The sequence below is a fragment of the Hermetia illucens genome, chromosome 3 (genome assembly GCF_905115235.1).
Source record: "Hermetia illucens chromosome 3, iHerIll2.2.curated.20191125, whole genome shotgun sequence".
Lineage (NCBI taxonomy): Eukaryota > Metazoa > Arthropoda > Insecta > Diptera > Stratiomyidae > Hermetia > Hermetia illucens.
In genome coordinates this window covers 89,735,652-89,751,386 of record NC_051851.1, presented here as the reverse complement: position 1 = coordinate 89,751,386, position 15,735 = coordinate 89,735,652, and the positions used below count along the sequence as shown (strand labels likewise).

The following is a 15,735-nucleotide window of genomic DNA, read 5'->3' as shown; positions in this document are numbered from 1 at the left end:
GTTTAACACTGTAATTTCCAAACGGCTCCGAATATCAAAAATCACTTTGCCCATGTATTCTACACTACATCTAGATACAATTGATGCCAAAAAAATTGATTCCTCAGATCCGACAGACCGGATGATCCCCTAATCACTACAAGTTTACTTACCTTATGAAGCTTACCTTTTTTCTGAATTTGGTATTGCTGTCTCTCGGTGCTGATCCTGTAATCAAACAACCATTCCTCTTATGCGTACTCATTTTATTTCTTTTATTTCTTATCAACACACAATAAAATGTAACAGAACGCTATGTTATTAGAAACACACTTCAAAACGTGAATAAAAAATTACTTTTACGTCTCTCACAATGCTTTCTATTCCTTTATTTGTTGCATTTTATTTCTTCAATTAATTTCATTACTTCGCTTAGACACTACCTACTGGCTAGAATTATTTGATTTACAACATTGTTCTCTCCGGCTTTTGTATGTATAGGTGCACGCACGTAGAGCTGAATCAAAAAGTTTTGCTCCGCAGCTTTCGTCCTTCCTGGTAGTATCCTCATTCGAGAATTTAGTTGGAAAATTATTGACTCAAGTCGGATTTTGGATTTAATCCTATTTTGGTTACGGTCTAGGCTCTTCTGAGAGAAAAGTACAAACAATGCACTTAGCAATTAGAAATTAGTCCTAACGTTTAATTATCCTCTTAAGCTCCTCCGCTAGTTACCGTTGGGCTGGTGAACTCGTCACCTCTGGGCAATATCAGGTCGGGATCTGTAACATACACTGTGAATTAAGCAAACAAAATGGAAGAGAAATATGTGAAACTTAAGTTAGTTCAACCTGTCTGCGGTGTTAAATATGGTTACGGCGAAAATTATATGGTAGAAGCTTATTTGAGTTATTGCATGCGGGGTAAATGGAAAGGCAGCTTTATTGCATTTGTACAATTCAAGGAATCATTCTTTTAAGGAAGTAATTAAAGTGGAAATGCGATAGTGCAGCAAGTGTTAAATCACCGAGTTTCGCAGTTTAAAATTCCGCGTGTTCTAGGGAGTATGGCCAACGCAGGTTCCCACTAGAGCAGCATCCTTCCCACCATTGTTTGTGCATGCGAATGGTAGACCAAATTGGTTTCAAGTCGCTATTTGCCTCTGAAATACCTCTTGCTTTTATCCTTGTGGATTTCTTATGTAAAGCCATTTTTCATAAGAAAGTGTGCCAATGCCTAAGGCTAGCTATATTAAATAAGAAAATGGAAAGTAAACTGATGCATTAATTGAATTCATTCAAACATCAGCCAGCATAATTGGAGCTCGAAATGAAAAACACAACAAAGATTTGCCCACGGTAATCCTTCTTTGGACGCTACATTTAGTGCCGAGTGCGATTTTTCTCCTTTTCCACCTTTTTGTTTGAGTGGTGCTTGCTTTTTACCTTTTGTGCGAGCGAGTTTATCTACATTTTTTCTCTCAGAAAAGGTAAACTACGAGTACATGACGCCCTTGCAGCAATCTTGAGCATCTGTCTCCTTGCAGCGTCCAGAAGGCATAGTAGTTATTTAGTTTATCATGGTGCTGTCGACTTTAACGTCAACACGTTCCTTTCAGGTTTAATGTCAAAGTATGAAATTATTCCAGCGTTGTCACAGTCAAGTGCAATTGTTAGCATAAAGCTTACATCTACTAATCGGACTGAGCAAGGGGGGTAGGAGGGCAAGGTCGCAACACAGAATGTGTCTCGTTAGAAAAAACATAATTTCATCTGACGGAGGGAGCTATGCTGTGGTGCTGACAATTCAGTGAAATCGTTAAAGGACATCTTCCGCGTGGATACACACCGTGGAAATCTTTGCATTATCTGACAAAAAACAACATTGCACGCTACAAAGGCAAAAGAATGGCAGTTATTTACTTTCGCTTTGTTCAGACGGGGACAATGGCGAGGCACACTATTTGCTTTCTCGAACGCAAGAAAAAATTTGCATTTTGTCCGTAATCACACAAGAGAAACGGTTTATTGTTTTCCCGGGATTTCCCTTATTACATGTTGCTACTGCGACAAACGCCAGATATCTGTCGCACTGGCTCCGTCTGTGTGGGAGAAGTTAAATATAATTTCTTTTCCGTCTTTTCAAGATTATACAATATCAGACGAATCAGAGTGCAGTAAAATTCTAAAGGAATATTCCCTTTTCAGAGATAGGATCCACAAAAGGTTTTGTTATCTTTCAATTATGTCATGGCCAAAAAGCTAGAATGAAATGTACTTTGTTTTGTTTGGGAAGATGAACTTACGTACCTAGGCACCATTTGCCATGATATAGAATTTTCTTAGTATGTACAAGTACATAGTAATTTGAGTTCTACAAATCACATTTGTAACGAGTTACAGCAAAACGCCTTCAGGGTACCTAGACTGTCTCAAGTGGTTTCAAACGGCCTGTAAATGTTATTGCCCTTTGAAGAATGTGATATCTACGACCAAATCTCTCCAAGCTCTTTAATTGGCAGATCTGGGAGCCTCAGCTTGACCCCCAACCCAGTAATTTGGCTGGAACGAAGCGCAACGATGGAAGTACCAACTCTGCTTTATCTTCTTCTGTGCCGTCGAGAAAATACACGCATGTTATTGCCAATAAGTGGACAACATAAAGCTTATTACTAAGTTCTCATTCCATTGAAAGGAAGGGAACTGGGGTATTCGACTACTTTCATATGATAAAATCTAATTCAAAGTGGACTTGTGAACTGCGATACACAAACTACTTGTATGAAGAAAAAAATTGTCTCAGTACGGTCAAGCTTTCAGGCAAATTTATGCTTGGAAGAAAGGTGATGGGAAGTTGGGAAGTAGTCAGCGAAAAATAAATCCGGCTTTGAAAACATAAATAATAATAATCGTTGGCGCAACAATCCATATTGGATTAGGGCCTTGAAGTGTGTTAGAGCACTTCATTCAAGACCGTAACGGTACACTACAGTATTGTGTCGGATGCAAAGTGGTCAGCATTGCGCTTCCCCGAGATTATTACCTTGATTTGACTCACGTACGCATTCACAGCTGAGTCGACTGGTATCCAACGTCAAATCACGATACAAGTCTCACTGCCACCAGTGAGATTCGAACCGTTGAAAACTTAAGGCAACGGCTAAGTACTCCGCGCTTCCTAGGAAAATTTCCGAATATAAGCCCCATTAACTTTTAGGTCTCTACAGAGTAAGGAGAAGGAAAGCATTCTAGTAATGGATTGAACCCTGGAAACTTGCCCCAGGTATGACATGTAAATCATACTTGGGGATGTTAAAAGTTAAGTAGCTTACATAAAATGACCAAGGTTAAGGAAATTACCAAGGATTATTGAACTAGCAGTGCCAGACGAAATGTGTGGCGGAAGTACGTGCCTTGCATGGAAATCGATGCACAAACAAACATGAGAGCTTTTTCAATCAAATTGACCACCTGCTAATATGGACGACATGGTGCTCCTGAATCATCATCACTTCGAATGCTCTGATTACCAAGTCAATCTCTAAAGCCCCAAATTCCAGATTTCCTCGCGATGTAATATCGACAAATAATCTTAACAGCCACCTGAAGAACGTTATTATTGTTACGGCTAGAAACATGTTTGGACCAAGTCCAAGTCCGCCAAATGTTTGAGTATTCCCCCTCCGTTTATAGATATTCGCGCAACATTTTCAACGAACGGTCATTATCGTTGTAACACCTACTGCGATACCACGCTCTCTGGTACAATTCAGCTGCTGCATCAACACACGGCGACTTTGGCGTCGATTCAATATGCAGTTTCAAAATTACCGACAATTATGCGCCCACAAGCTGCTGCTTCGTCGAGCACCAGCGTAGCCTCAGCTCCTGAGATGCCGCTGACTGGCTCCGCTTATACTTTGCCGGCGATTGCGGCCAACAAAACTGGCGCTATACCTAATTCTCTCCGGAGGCAGAGAATTCTCTATCTGCCACGTACTATTTCAGTGCGTCTATAAAAGATTGTATCAACCCTACGACGTCCGCTAGCCAACTGCAAAATGGTCCTTCATCCGAGGGACATGTTTCCTACGCAGCATCGGATGCACGACGCACTTCTGGGGATTATCCTACTGTGGCTGCATTAGCACCACCACACGCTTCCTCCTGTGTATCATCGACGCCCACTACCGCTGAACCGCAGGCCTTTCCGACCTCATGTCGCCAAAGCGGCCCCCAATTGACCGTCGCCTCGCCGCCGAAACAGCTGTTTGTGCCAAGGCTAGCGTACTCCACCACGTCCGACCAAATTCTGGCCTATATCTTTCATGTGTGAAGCTGACGAAGGATGTTCCCCCTCCTTCCTCAGAATCCCTCCCGATAGTGGATGTAGCCCGCCCCGCATCGCCCACCATTCCCCTTCTTACCCCTATCCTTGTCAAGTACCCCATTGGCAAACTTGATGCCAACTGGTAAGTCCATCTCCCTTCCCCTATCTCTTATTTTCAACAAAAGCCTCGAAGAGAATCATTTTCCCGGCATGTGGAAAGAGGCTCGCATCATCCCCATTCACAAAAGTGGTGATCGTACGCTTGCCGAAAATTACCGTCCCATTTCCCTCTTTTCCTCCTATTCCAAAATCTTGGAAAATCAGCAACTGGTTCTCCGCCCACTTTGGCCAGCACATAGTGAAAGAGCAACACGGCTTGGTTAAACGTAGGTCCACTGCCTCCAACCTGCTTGACTTTACCTACTTTGTCGCCAAATGTCTAAATTCACGGCAAGAAGTGCATACAATTTACATTGACTTCGCTAAAGCCTGCGACACTGTAAATCAAAAGATACTTCTATCCAAACTCTCGTCTCTAAACGTTCCCATACCACTTGTTTTATGGCTTGCCTCTTGTCTTTCTAACCGATCCTGCCGCGTCTCTTTTGGCGGCTGTACTTCCCGCTCCTTCTCTCCCTCTTCTGGCGTCCCACAGGGATCTATTCTGGGTCCTTTGTTATTTTTATTTTTTATTAACGACCTTCCTCCATGTCCGAAGTCCTCCATGCAAACGACCTTAAGCTGTTTTCCGCTATATCGTCGCCTATGGACTGCGTTTCCCTTCAATCTAACCTGGACACTCTGGTTCATTGGTGCTCGACTAATGGTTTACTGCCAAACGTCAGAAAGTGTCACTCTGTGTGGTACTCCCTAACATCCTCACCCACCTCTTTCTCCTACTCTCTTAACGGACATTCCTTATCCTGCTTAAATTCCACACAAGTCCTTCGAGCCACTTTCGACAATAAGCTCCACTTTGACACCCATTGCCTCGATGTCAGGCTTTCGCTCCTCCTCGGATTTTGACTCCATCCAACCCTCCTTAGCTCTCTTCAATTCCCCCGTGAAGAATACCCTCGAGTATTGCTCCGTGATCTAGTCACCCTCCTGTAACTGTGATTGTCTTGCCCTTGAAATGTGCAACGTAAATTCACCCGTTTCCTCTTCTTTAAGAAAAACTTCCCTCGTGTGGACTACCCCTCCCGCCTTCGCTTTCGGAACCTTCCCTTCCTACAACAGCGTAGATCCTATCTGGATCTATGCACATTTTTTAAACTTTCCTTGGGTCTGATGGACTGCTCCGGCGCTGACGATATCACCTGCTTCCGTCTTATAACATACGTAGCGCAGATATTTTCAACGTGCCCTTCGCAGAGCCCGAAGTCTACTTTCATTCCCCCATTCCTAGGTTTTGTCGAAATTACAACGCAGAACAGCTTGGTCCTTTTAACTTTTCTACTTTAAGTAGTTTTAAACGTAGGGTAAGAATTTTGCTTTCTCCTCCTCCCGAAGACAATAATTGATTAGAATTTACTCTGTCAGTCCGTTAAATTAAATAAATAAATAAAATAAATAAGTCACAAAAAAATCAGAATGATTGGTTCGATGATGAGTGCAGTCTCAGCGATACAACAATTTCAAAGAATGCATACATGAACAGACTCCGCGGAACGGAAAAGCGACTTCTCAGAGAGAAAAGCAAAGCCTAGGAGAACGAGCAGTTCTGTGGGCTCGAGAAGTATGGGCAGTAATGGCAGCGAGGGCCGATGTTTTACCAACAGGCCATGTGGTGACGATAATGACCTAATAGGGACAATAAACTGAGTTGAATAAACTACCTTGATCCATCCGCAGGTTTCTTTGCCTAAAATGCCATATTCCTGAAAGATTGGAAATTTGTTTGCAAGCAGAGTGATGTCTTATTTGCCTAATCCGCGTTGTTTATATGGAGCAGGGAGCACTGAGAATGTAACGATTTCGATTGAATAAACAAATGCAAAGTCTAGAGAGTAGCAATCTGTGCAATCCGACAGGTTAATTTCCCTGAGTTATCCGTGAATAACGAGTTCTCCGACTACAGACCAGGTTTCTGAAATTGCGGCTTACCGTGGCCTCGGAGCTTCAAATATACGCATTAACACAATTTATGGTTTTTGGGTCTAAAATACAAATCCGTCTCGTAAGATTCAAATTAAAAATTACAGCGAGACTATCAAATTCGAATTTTCTGTAACTCTCTGCACACTCAATACTAGAGGCTGCACACTTCAGGTGTGGAAGGTTTTGTGTATTTTTTACATATTTGAGTAAACGTTTGTCTGATTTAAATTTACCTCGCAAAGTTATCCATTTAGTATGTCAGACTGTTTAGTACTTTAGCGTGATGGTGACTTTCATAGGGTTAGATTGCAGTAAATCTGCAACAGAGCGACAACTTTGGCCTATTTGGACCATTTTGTTATTAATAGTGCAGGATTTTATGATTCTAGGATGAACCTAAGGGGTTCCACTCAATTTTCAAATATATAGTAACATAGTTATAGTAACATAATTAACTTAATTTGAGCACATATCGATATGGAGAATGTTTTGAGCCTTAGGTACCGTATATAAGCGGCTTTATGATTCTTTTCAGAAATTTCGGGTGGGTAGTTTCTGAGAATGGTGCTTTTAAATAAATGATCATTTTCCAACCCCCAACACTCTCCCCTGCAATACTAATGTCAAAATAAGGCTGGCTTTGAAAAGTGCTAACTGAGGCCTTTCATTTGATATCCCACATGGGTATATTTGGTGGAAAAAGAATGTATACTCGGCTGAATTTGTGGATCCCAGCGCAGAATCAGGATCACTGGGGTCCCTTAGGAAGGTCAACTGTTGTCAGTTGATAATGATGGAAATTTAGTCTTCTAATTAGTTGCCAAATACATTTCTCTCTATTTATAGAAGTCTCTTTTGCTAAGGTTTTCGAGATTTCATTTTCCCCTACGCCACAGGTATTGCAGGTAGGAGGAGTAGTTCCACCATATTGGATTTATGTATAAAATGCAAACTTCCAGCTTCCTATCTTAATATACACAAGCACCCCTTTCAGAATTGCATTCCTTATGCTGTAAATTAAGCAACGGAAAGCAGACTCACAAGACTTTCCACGATGGTAGATATGTTGGCTCTCATTAAGGTCTCTGCAGACAGCGAAGTGAAGCTAATTTGTCTGAAGTTCTTTAGACTAGTTATCTTTTTCAGGGTTTGGTAGGGGCACCACCCTAACCTTTTATCAGAATTTCAGAAGGTAACGCAGAGTAAAACTCGCCCGAAAGAATTTAATCACCTGTTCTGCTACTTCCAAGAGAGTCTGAACTGATTCAACTCACAAGTTTGTGATGCTTCAAAAGCAGCTACTAGACGAAAACCATCTTATCCTGCTTCAATCTTCATGGGAAAGCCATCTACCATATGTGGTATTGGGCCGTAGGGCTGAGGCAGAAATTATCTTGTTCTCCTGCTCATGCCAGGGTAAGTTTACTGTCATTCCTTTGATCCATACCCCTTCGACTTATGCTCCAGGATGGTTTCAAGTATTAAGTGGGACTCAGTTGGTGCATCTAATTCAGTCCTTCGAACAGTAAATTTCGGGCATTGTACTAACACATGCTCTGTAACCTCCGGTATGGCAGATTATTTTGGAGAATATGCTAATTGTCATAGTCAAAATGATAAAGTCATCCGCCTCTGCTCACAAACCGCTTTAGTTCATACCAAAATATACTTTGCCATGGAATCATTCGATCTATCTTGAAATATACCGGTTTGATCTGAATATATGCGGTGGGCCTCTTATGTTTTATTTTACTTATCTTGATTTTAAGCGTTAGCTTTCCTCGGTATAAATTTCTGCCCTGAACTAAAAGATTCTCTGGTTGGCTACTCTCGCCCGTTACTTTGTCTGATGTTGTCCGGAAGGAGGTTTGGGGAAGGTATGGTACGGTAAATAAGTAAAATTCTACACTTTTATGTTATAAAAACTACTCAATGGAACTTATATTAAGACTATAAGCACACGAGTTTAACTTTATTATAAAAATGATAACAGGATTGGGATTTTACAGAGTGTGAGAAGAATAGCGAGATATCAAATTAGGAACTTAGCGCGCTCGACGAATTGATGTGCTCGATCTCGGTGTAGTAAACAAACTGAACTTATTTTGACATTTTTCAGTCCCTTTATACAGTTCAATTTCAGGTGTATTGTAAGTGTCCGTTATTCATAGATTCGTTTCTTTCCGTATGCTGATGCATGTGTTTGGAGAAAAATGTAAAATAAGAACCCGGTGTATAATATTGTTTGAATATGTCCCGAGCAAGTTCCCGTAAAACAATAGGTTAGAAAGTGTATGCATATGTTGTATGAGGAAGCTCGATAAAAATAAAATGATTGCTTTTGAGAAACCAGTCTATGAATAAATACGGCGATAATTAGATTTATTTTTTGGTGTGTACAGTGTTCGTATTTTATGTTTAATGTAGTTTTGATACACTTTATTTGTTGTATACTTTTGTGGCATGGACCCTACAGAGGTATACATGTTTTTCCACAGATCATGGTCATGTGGGGTATCAAATGAAAGGGTTCAATTTTCGAAACTCTTCTTTCTGATATCAATTTAGATGCGCACTTTTATGTATATGCATGCATCGTAATGCGATAATAGACAATGTTTGTTTATTCGGGGTGAACACATTATTTATATCGTTGATTTGTATGTACATATGTGTCTTCGGGTTTGGCAAAATGCGAATGAAAGGAAAATCGTGCATAGTGAGTTTCTCACATAAGATGAACACAAAACTATTATCCCCGAAGCTCCCGGCTTCTGGTATCCCGACTTGTTTTCCACTGTATTTAGCCACATTAGGGTCGTATATAGCTATTCATCCTTAAAATAAGGAGGCAACGTTTCGACTGTGGCTCACCTATATTTGTTAGCACTCCAGATGCAGTTGGAAATTTAACTTCCAGTCGGATGATGTACTCTATTTTTCTCTTAATAAACGCACCCTTCTCCGCTTACGGTACTAGTGTACTACCTAGTATTACTTAAGTCTTATATTCTCTGAACAATCGGCCTAAGCTCCTCCATCAATCTATATCACAAATAGCTTTGTTTGCGTAAATCTGGATCTTTTCGAGGGCAAACTAGTGTGTGTTTGGCCGAAAATACTGGGCACAGTAACTTTATGAGCTTTGCTTGGAAAGTCATTCAAGATAGGTATCTTAGTTTCGAATATTTCCGCAGTTTCTGGGATCTTGACAGATATTCTGAGTGTGTCAAGACGAAATATAATCGCAGCCGAAAATTAAATTTCATTGAAAGAACATGTAGATCTCTAAGACTGTATCTCCGCGCACTTGGATGATTGTGAGAAAAGAATATGTCTTTTTGTAAACCATAAAGTTAAACCACAGTTTGGAAAGATAACAAATTTAACACTATCCCGCTCCAGTCAACCGATAAAGGAAACCTATTCATGACCAGGAAATCGGCAACATGGAAGTTGGACTTGGTTCCCAAGCGACGCCGTTGGGCAGGGGATCGATTACTAGTTAATTCTACTTGGAGATTAAGATGGTAAGCAGCGAACCAGTTAGCATATAAGCTAAACTGGGTCGCTAGGAAATAGAAGGAAGCGATTATCAAAAAAATTTGCAAATCTCACTTCAAGGTGTCGTTATTATGATTGGTCGAAACATTCAATTGGTAGGAAAAACGTGATGGCTGTAAGGCTACATGACAGGACCTTCTATATCTAGGGTGGATGGGAAACACATTTGCAGAAAGAATATCCAAGAGCAAATACATTGAAGATCTATTTTACAGGTTGAACCTCAACATGCACAAGGAAAGAAAACACATGAATTGTGAAACGGACTCAAATTACGAGTGAAATGCGAGCAATAAGAGACTAGTAGGGGCGCGATCTTAAAGACTTAAGCAATAAAGGCAATTGCGATACTTTCTGGCATCATCATCAACGGCGCAACAACCGGTATCCGGTCTAGGCCTGCCTTAATAAGGAACTCCAGACATATCGGTTTTGCGCCCAGGTCCACCAATTCGATATCCCTAAAAGCTGTCTGGCGTCCTGACCCACGCCATCGCTCCATCTTAGGCAGGGTCTGCCTCGTCTTCTTTTTCTACCATAGACTTCCGGGTGGGATCATCCTCATCCATACGGATTAAGTGACCCGCCCACCGTAACCTATTGAGCCGGATTTTATCCACAACCGGACGGTCATGGTATCGCTCATAGATTTCGTCATTGTGTAGGCTACGGAATCGTCCATCCTCATGTAGGGGGCCAAAAATTCTTCGGAGGATTCTTCTCTCGAACGCGGCCAAGAGTTCGCAACTTTTCTTGCTAAGAACCCAAGTTTCCGAGGAATACATGAGGACTGGCAAGATCATAGTCTTGTACAGTAAAAGCTTTGACCCTATGGTGAGACGTTTCGAGTGGACCAGTCTTTGTAAGCTGAAATAGGCTCTGTTGGCTGACAACAACCGTGCGCGGATTTCATCATCGTAGCTATTATCGGTTGTGATTTTCGACCCTAGATAGGAGAAATTGTCAACGGTCTCAAAGTTGTATTTTCCTATCCTTATTCTTCTTCGCGTTTTACCAGTGCGGTTTGATGTTTTTCTGGCATGGGTTCGCTTAATATGGAGATACCTAGGTCGAAAGATCGAAAATTCTTCGAGAACAATAATAACACAAAATCGGGTTTAATTTTAATAACATTGATTACGACATGCAACGTATTTGCAGGAGATTAACAAAAGTCAAGAAGATTAATTTAGGGGTGGGGGGGCTGCATATTCAGCACTGAAATTCTTAATTATACAGTACGCCTCGGCACCTTTACTGAGCTAAGCAAAGCAGCAGCAAATCAACGGCAGGTTTCTTGCATAGTAAGAAATGAGCCTGATACTGGTACTGCATGATGAGCCTGGTACTGGTTCCCCAGGTTGCGCAATATGCTGGAAATCTGTTCCCATTATACTGTTGCATTGGAACCAAAAATTAGTCCTCGGATCGGAAATGCATTGCCGACTATGGCAACAGAAAAAGGATTACAAACGAGTTGAATTGAATTTTACTGCATGGCCGTCTGATCACAGTGCGTATAAGTGGCAGGTCTGTGTGGCGACCAAGTTGTACGTTTGAGATAATGTCAGGCCAGCGAACTCCGCAGTCGGGCATTGATGAAAGCTTGAAACTTTTGGTTAACAGTGGAGTTCATTTTCCATCTGCTGCCCGCTTATAGCAATACAGAGAGAACACTAGCACAGAACAGCGTCAAACTGAAATCTTTGATTTTGTTTGTATTTATCTGCAGTCCAAATCTATTTGCCTCTTTTTTCAAATCAAGTGCCAGTTGGCGAAGGTCCATGACCTGATGGGAGAGCAAACGGATGTAATCAGCGTAGTCGACGTGTTTGAGGAAAGATATTATAGTAAGCACAAGGTAGCATGAATAATGCTCTGGGTCTCAACATTTTCTGAGATTTTACCTCGGTGCAGCACTTGAAATTTTGCGCCATCATTTGCCGCTTGAATAATAGCTATTAGTTTCTCCAGAATGCCTCCTGCGTAGAGCACTCCAGATACACTTCCTGTTTACGCTTTCGTTAGCTTTCTCAAATTCAATAAAGAACAAGTGCAGGCAAGATCTAAACTTCCCGCACTGTTCCGAAATGGTCCGTAGGGTGTTGATATGGTCAATGCAGGATAATCTCGAGCGGAAACCAGTTCTGTTCTGTCGATTAAGTTTTCGAGATATTCTCTGATGCGCTCCAGGATTATTATAGTAATTATCGTTGCGACAACGGGGAGTACGCAAATACCCCTCCAATTGTCACAATCAAAACGGGTCCCCTTGTTTGGGATCCTAACGATAATTCCTTTCTTCCACTCTCTGGGAACGATCTTGGATTCCCAAGATTTCCGAAGCAGCAGATCTGCAGTGATAAATAACTCTGCGACCGTCACACCCAGCGACTTTACTGCGTTTGGGTGCCTTGATGGCGGAAATGATTTCTCTTCTTTTTGGAAGAACAATCCGTATCGGCATGTTACGGTGACTACCCATTTCATCTAAAAGAGGAAGGATTTCAGCGGATGTGATACGATGAAAACCGTGGCTAAGTGCTCTTCTCAACTCTTCAGATGTTCATCATCGTAGATGAAAAGTCAATCAATAACGTCCTTCACAGAACCATCGAAAGATTTTCGACCGCATGCAAGCTCTTTCGGGGAATATATTTCCGAAATTATTGCGATCTGCGGTATCTTCCGCTTCCTTGACCAGCGCAATAGCAAATGCTCTCTGGTAACGGTCTATACTACGCTGAAGTTCTCGGCATTTTGCTTGGAATCAGAGTGCCAGCACATCACGCCCGCAATCACTTGCAGCAATCAACGGAGTCTTCCCATTTCGTTCTTCAATCTGCTGCCAGGATTCAGCAATCAGCCAGATCTTATTACGCCCCTTCGCAGCACCTAAGAAAACACAATTTTTTATGGGGGCCTAATATTCATTGATATTCTCCGCCGTGTTACTCAGTATATCTTACATCCAATCAGCGAGATAACTCGCCCAATTTCGAGCAAAAGCTGGGTCATACAAGCGGCCGATGACAAACTTAGGGGCTAGCTCCCCGGACGCAATATGCAGGCAAACGTAAACGACCATCAAGTCGTGACTCTTTTCGAAGTCGATTTCAACCCGTCTCTTGTTACGTACACCCAGGAGACAGCTCTTAAATCTACTGCTGATCGCGAACTGGTCAATCTGATTGCTCGGCGTCAATCAGTTGAAACCTAACTGCCCCTATGGCAGGCTCTGCTCGAATAATGTGTTATCAGTGATGAAGCGTTGGAAGTTGCAAAAATGCACGAACCTCCCACTATTACCGTTTCTGTCGCCATCACATGTTCGAACAAAGTGTTCAGATCCCACCTTGGCATTAAGATCACCCCTCATGTCAATGTCAATGTCACTTTTAGGAAGCCTTCCCTGAACTACGTGTAATTGTTCCTAGAAAACATCCTCCTTCATTACATCGAGCGTGCCCGTTGGTGCGTAGCATTGATCAATTGTGATGCTTTTTAACCTGGATCCTGCAATCTGAAGTCTGTCAGAAATCGTCAAAAGCAACCCACTTGGCCAGAGTAAAAATGCATATTGCCGCAAGGGAACTGCTCTCCAGAGTTCCACCATTTTACTTCGCTTAGCCCCAGAATGTCCAGTTTATATTGCCGAAATTCTCGCTCAAGTTGGAGAAAGTGAGCATTCTGAGAACCATCGCTACCGTTATCGAGGAGCGCAATTCCAGAAACCAATCATAGTCCGTTTTCGAAAGAAAAAGGTCGTAGTCAGTCCCCATCCAAGATGCTGCTGAGGTTTCGGCAGCAATAAAGTTTCGAAATTTGCAGGTTGCTAGCCCACAAACGTCTATCCCTTTTAGCCGCCTCTTACGACAAATAGGGAAGACTTTGAGTGTATTCTTAAGCCCGAACTCACAGGGTAACCGAAGACGCATACTATGTACAATAACAGATATGCAGTCTAAATGCGCAATTTAGAGGCAGATGAAAGGATGCGATGCGGAAATTATCCCAAACTTTCCAGACGTTCGGCATACAGCCTTCAGATATTCCTTTTATCAGAAGTTCATAACACATTTACCAAAAAACTTGGCAAATCACTTGAAGGGACGCGAACGTTAAATTGCAATTAGATGGGGTAAAATCTATACAAAATAAGACCTGGGAATTGTTTGGATCAATTCAGATAAATGGGCAGGACGCACTTGAATGTTCAAACTTCCTGTTTCCTACGTGCTATGCCCGTTGAGTGCTTCAATGAAGCGCTAAGTTTTTTACTTCCACAGAGAATGGTCGCCAATTGATGCCTGCGGAAAGAAAATAGAAGATAAAAATACACCCACCACACTAGACCTTAAAGCCGAGCTTATTAAATTGGATACCGAATATCCTCCCTTTTTCCATTCGCATAAAATATGGGTGACAGTATTTACAATATGGAGTTTACAATATGCTGTCTACGATAATATATTGGATTGTTTTGATAAAACGCTGACGAACGCATCGAACATTTGGAAGCCTATTCTCTCAGCGTACACATGTAAGTATGTTGGCTTCTCGGAATTCTTGAATGACTCTCCTTCCATCCACTTCATCCGCTTCGTCTTCAAAAAAGATACTTTTATGGTAATCGATTGTGTATCTATTGAATCTATCGAAGCTAGAATGCTGTTCGAAAGGAAAATAGATGGAAAATATGCAGATGTGTGTGTGAGGAAGGGCGACATGAGTTCCACATCCTGGATGGATGTCAGGTTGAGCTATAAAAATTGAAAATGATGTATGCGAAATATGCACGTTGTTTCAAACGACAAGTCACTTCAATTTTCCTAGAACGTCTTCTGAGGGTAAGCAGTTGAAAAGCAAATATATTTACCTACTTTTAAAGACAAAAATTCATACAAATATTTAATAAAGGCTACTTTGTCAGTCGATTTTGAACCTTTTGCCTAGGGAAACATATTTGCTTATGAATCTCTCGAAAGTTTGCTTGTGATTTGACAGAAAATGTTCGAGGTAAAAGGTTTCCGAAACCTAATGATGCTTCTAAGACGGCTTTCATTGATTCCTTCCGGATGAAGCATGTTCTCAATGGCTTTTGACTGACATTTTTTTAATCCCTAAAGAAATAAGCAGATTATCAGCAACATGCGGAAAATGTGCTGAAGTCTTTTCGGTCCAATTATTGATTGTTCTACTTCAAATCCATGCAGCAACCAACACAAAGGAGAGTTTGATTCAAAATTAATAGACTTACCACTTAGACTAGGCTGTGAATACTGAACGAATCCTTCCGATACATATCGAGTATTGCGTGGACCCGTTGAAGCACGACTGTGGTGCCGGATTTCAGCTGGCCGTCCAAGGTCTTCGTCATTGAACCCGTCTTCTTCTATGTACATAGATGGTACGTCCTTTCGCGCAGGCCTAGAATTCGAAATACGATATAATGGAATAGATATTAGGCCCTAAAGTTATATTTGCGAAATTTTGATCCACAAAGGCAAATCCCGCGCTATTGGGTACTAATGTACTGATTTAAGCCTCAATTTCCGTTGAAAAATTACATCAGGGTAGTTTCAATTGTGCTCATTATTTGCAGATTGAAGGGATTACATGTGCCATGCGAGCATGTTCTATTCAAAAGGGTGGCTGAAGCAACGTGAGCTTCCATACACATGGTCTTTGAACTTTTCCATAGAAAACCACCAGATAGGTTCCTAGAGAATGCTCTGACGGATAATTATTATGACTTTGTAT

The 15,735-nt window shown here is 41.5% G+C and overlaps 1 protein-coding gene across 3 annotated transcripts in view; it reads right to left on the bottom strand.

Moving 5' to 3' along the window:
• Positions 1-228: 228 nt before the first annotated feature.
• LOC119652334 (hemicentin-1) overlaps positions 229-15,735 on the bottom strand; it is a 447,036-nt gene continuing 431,529 nt past the window's right edge. For 2 of the 3 annotated variants that reach the window (XM_038056346.1, XM_038056347.1), the window contains 2 exons: positions 15,233-15,402; positions 229-773 (listed from right to left, as the gene is read on the bottom strand). In XM_038056346.1, coding sequence (XP_037912274.1) covers positions 694-773; positions 15,233-15,402 — 250 coding nt within the window. In that variant the 3' untranslated portion in view covers positions 229-693. The remainder of the gene's footprint in view (positions 774-15,232; positions 15,403-15,735) is intronic. The other variant, XM_038056348.1, reaches the window with a different exon arrangement.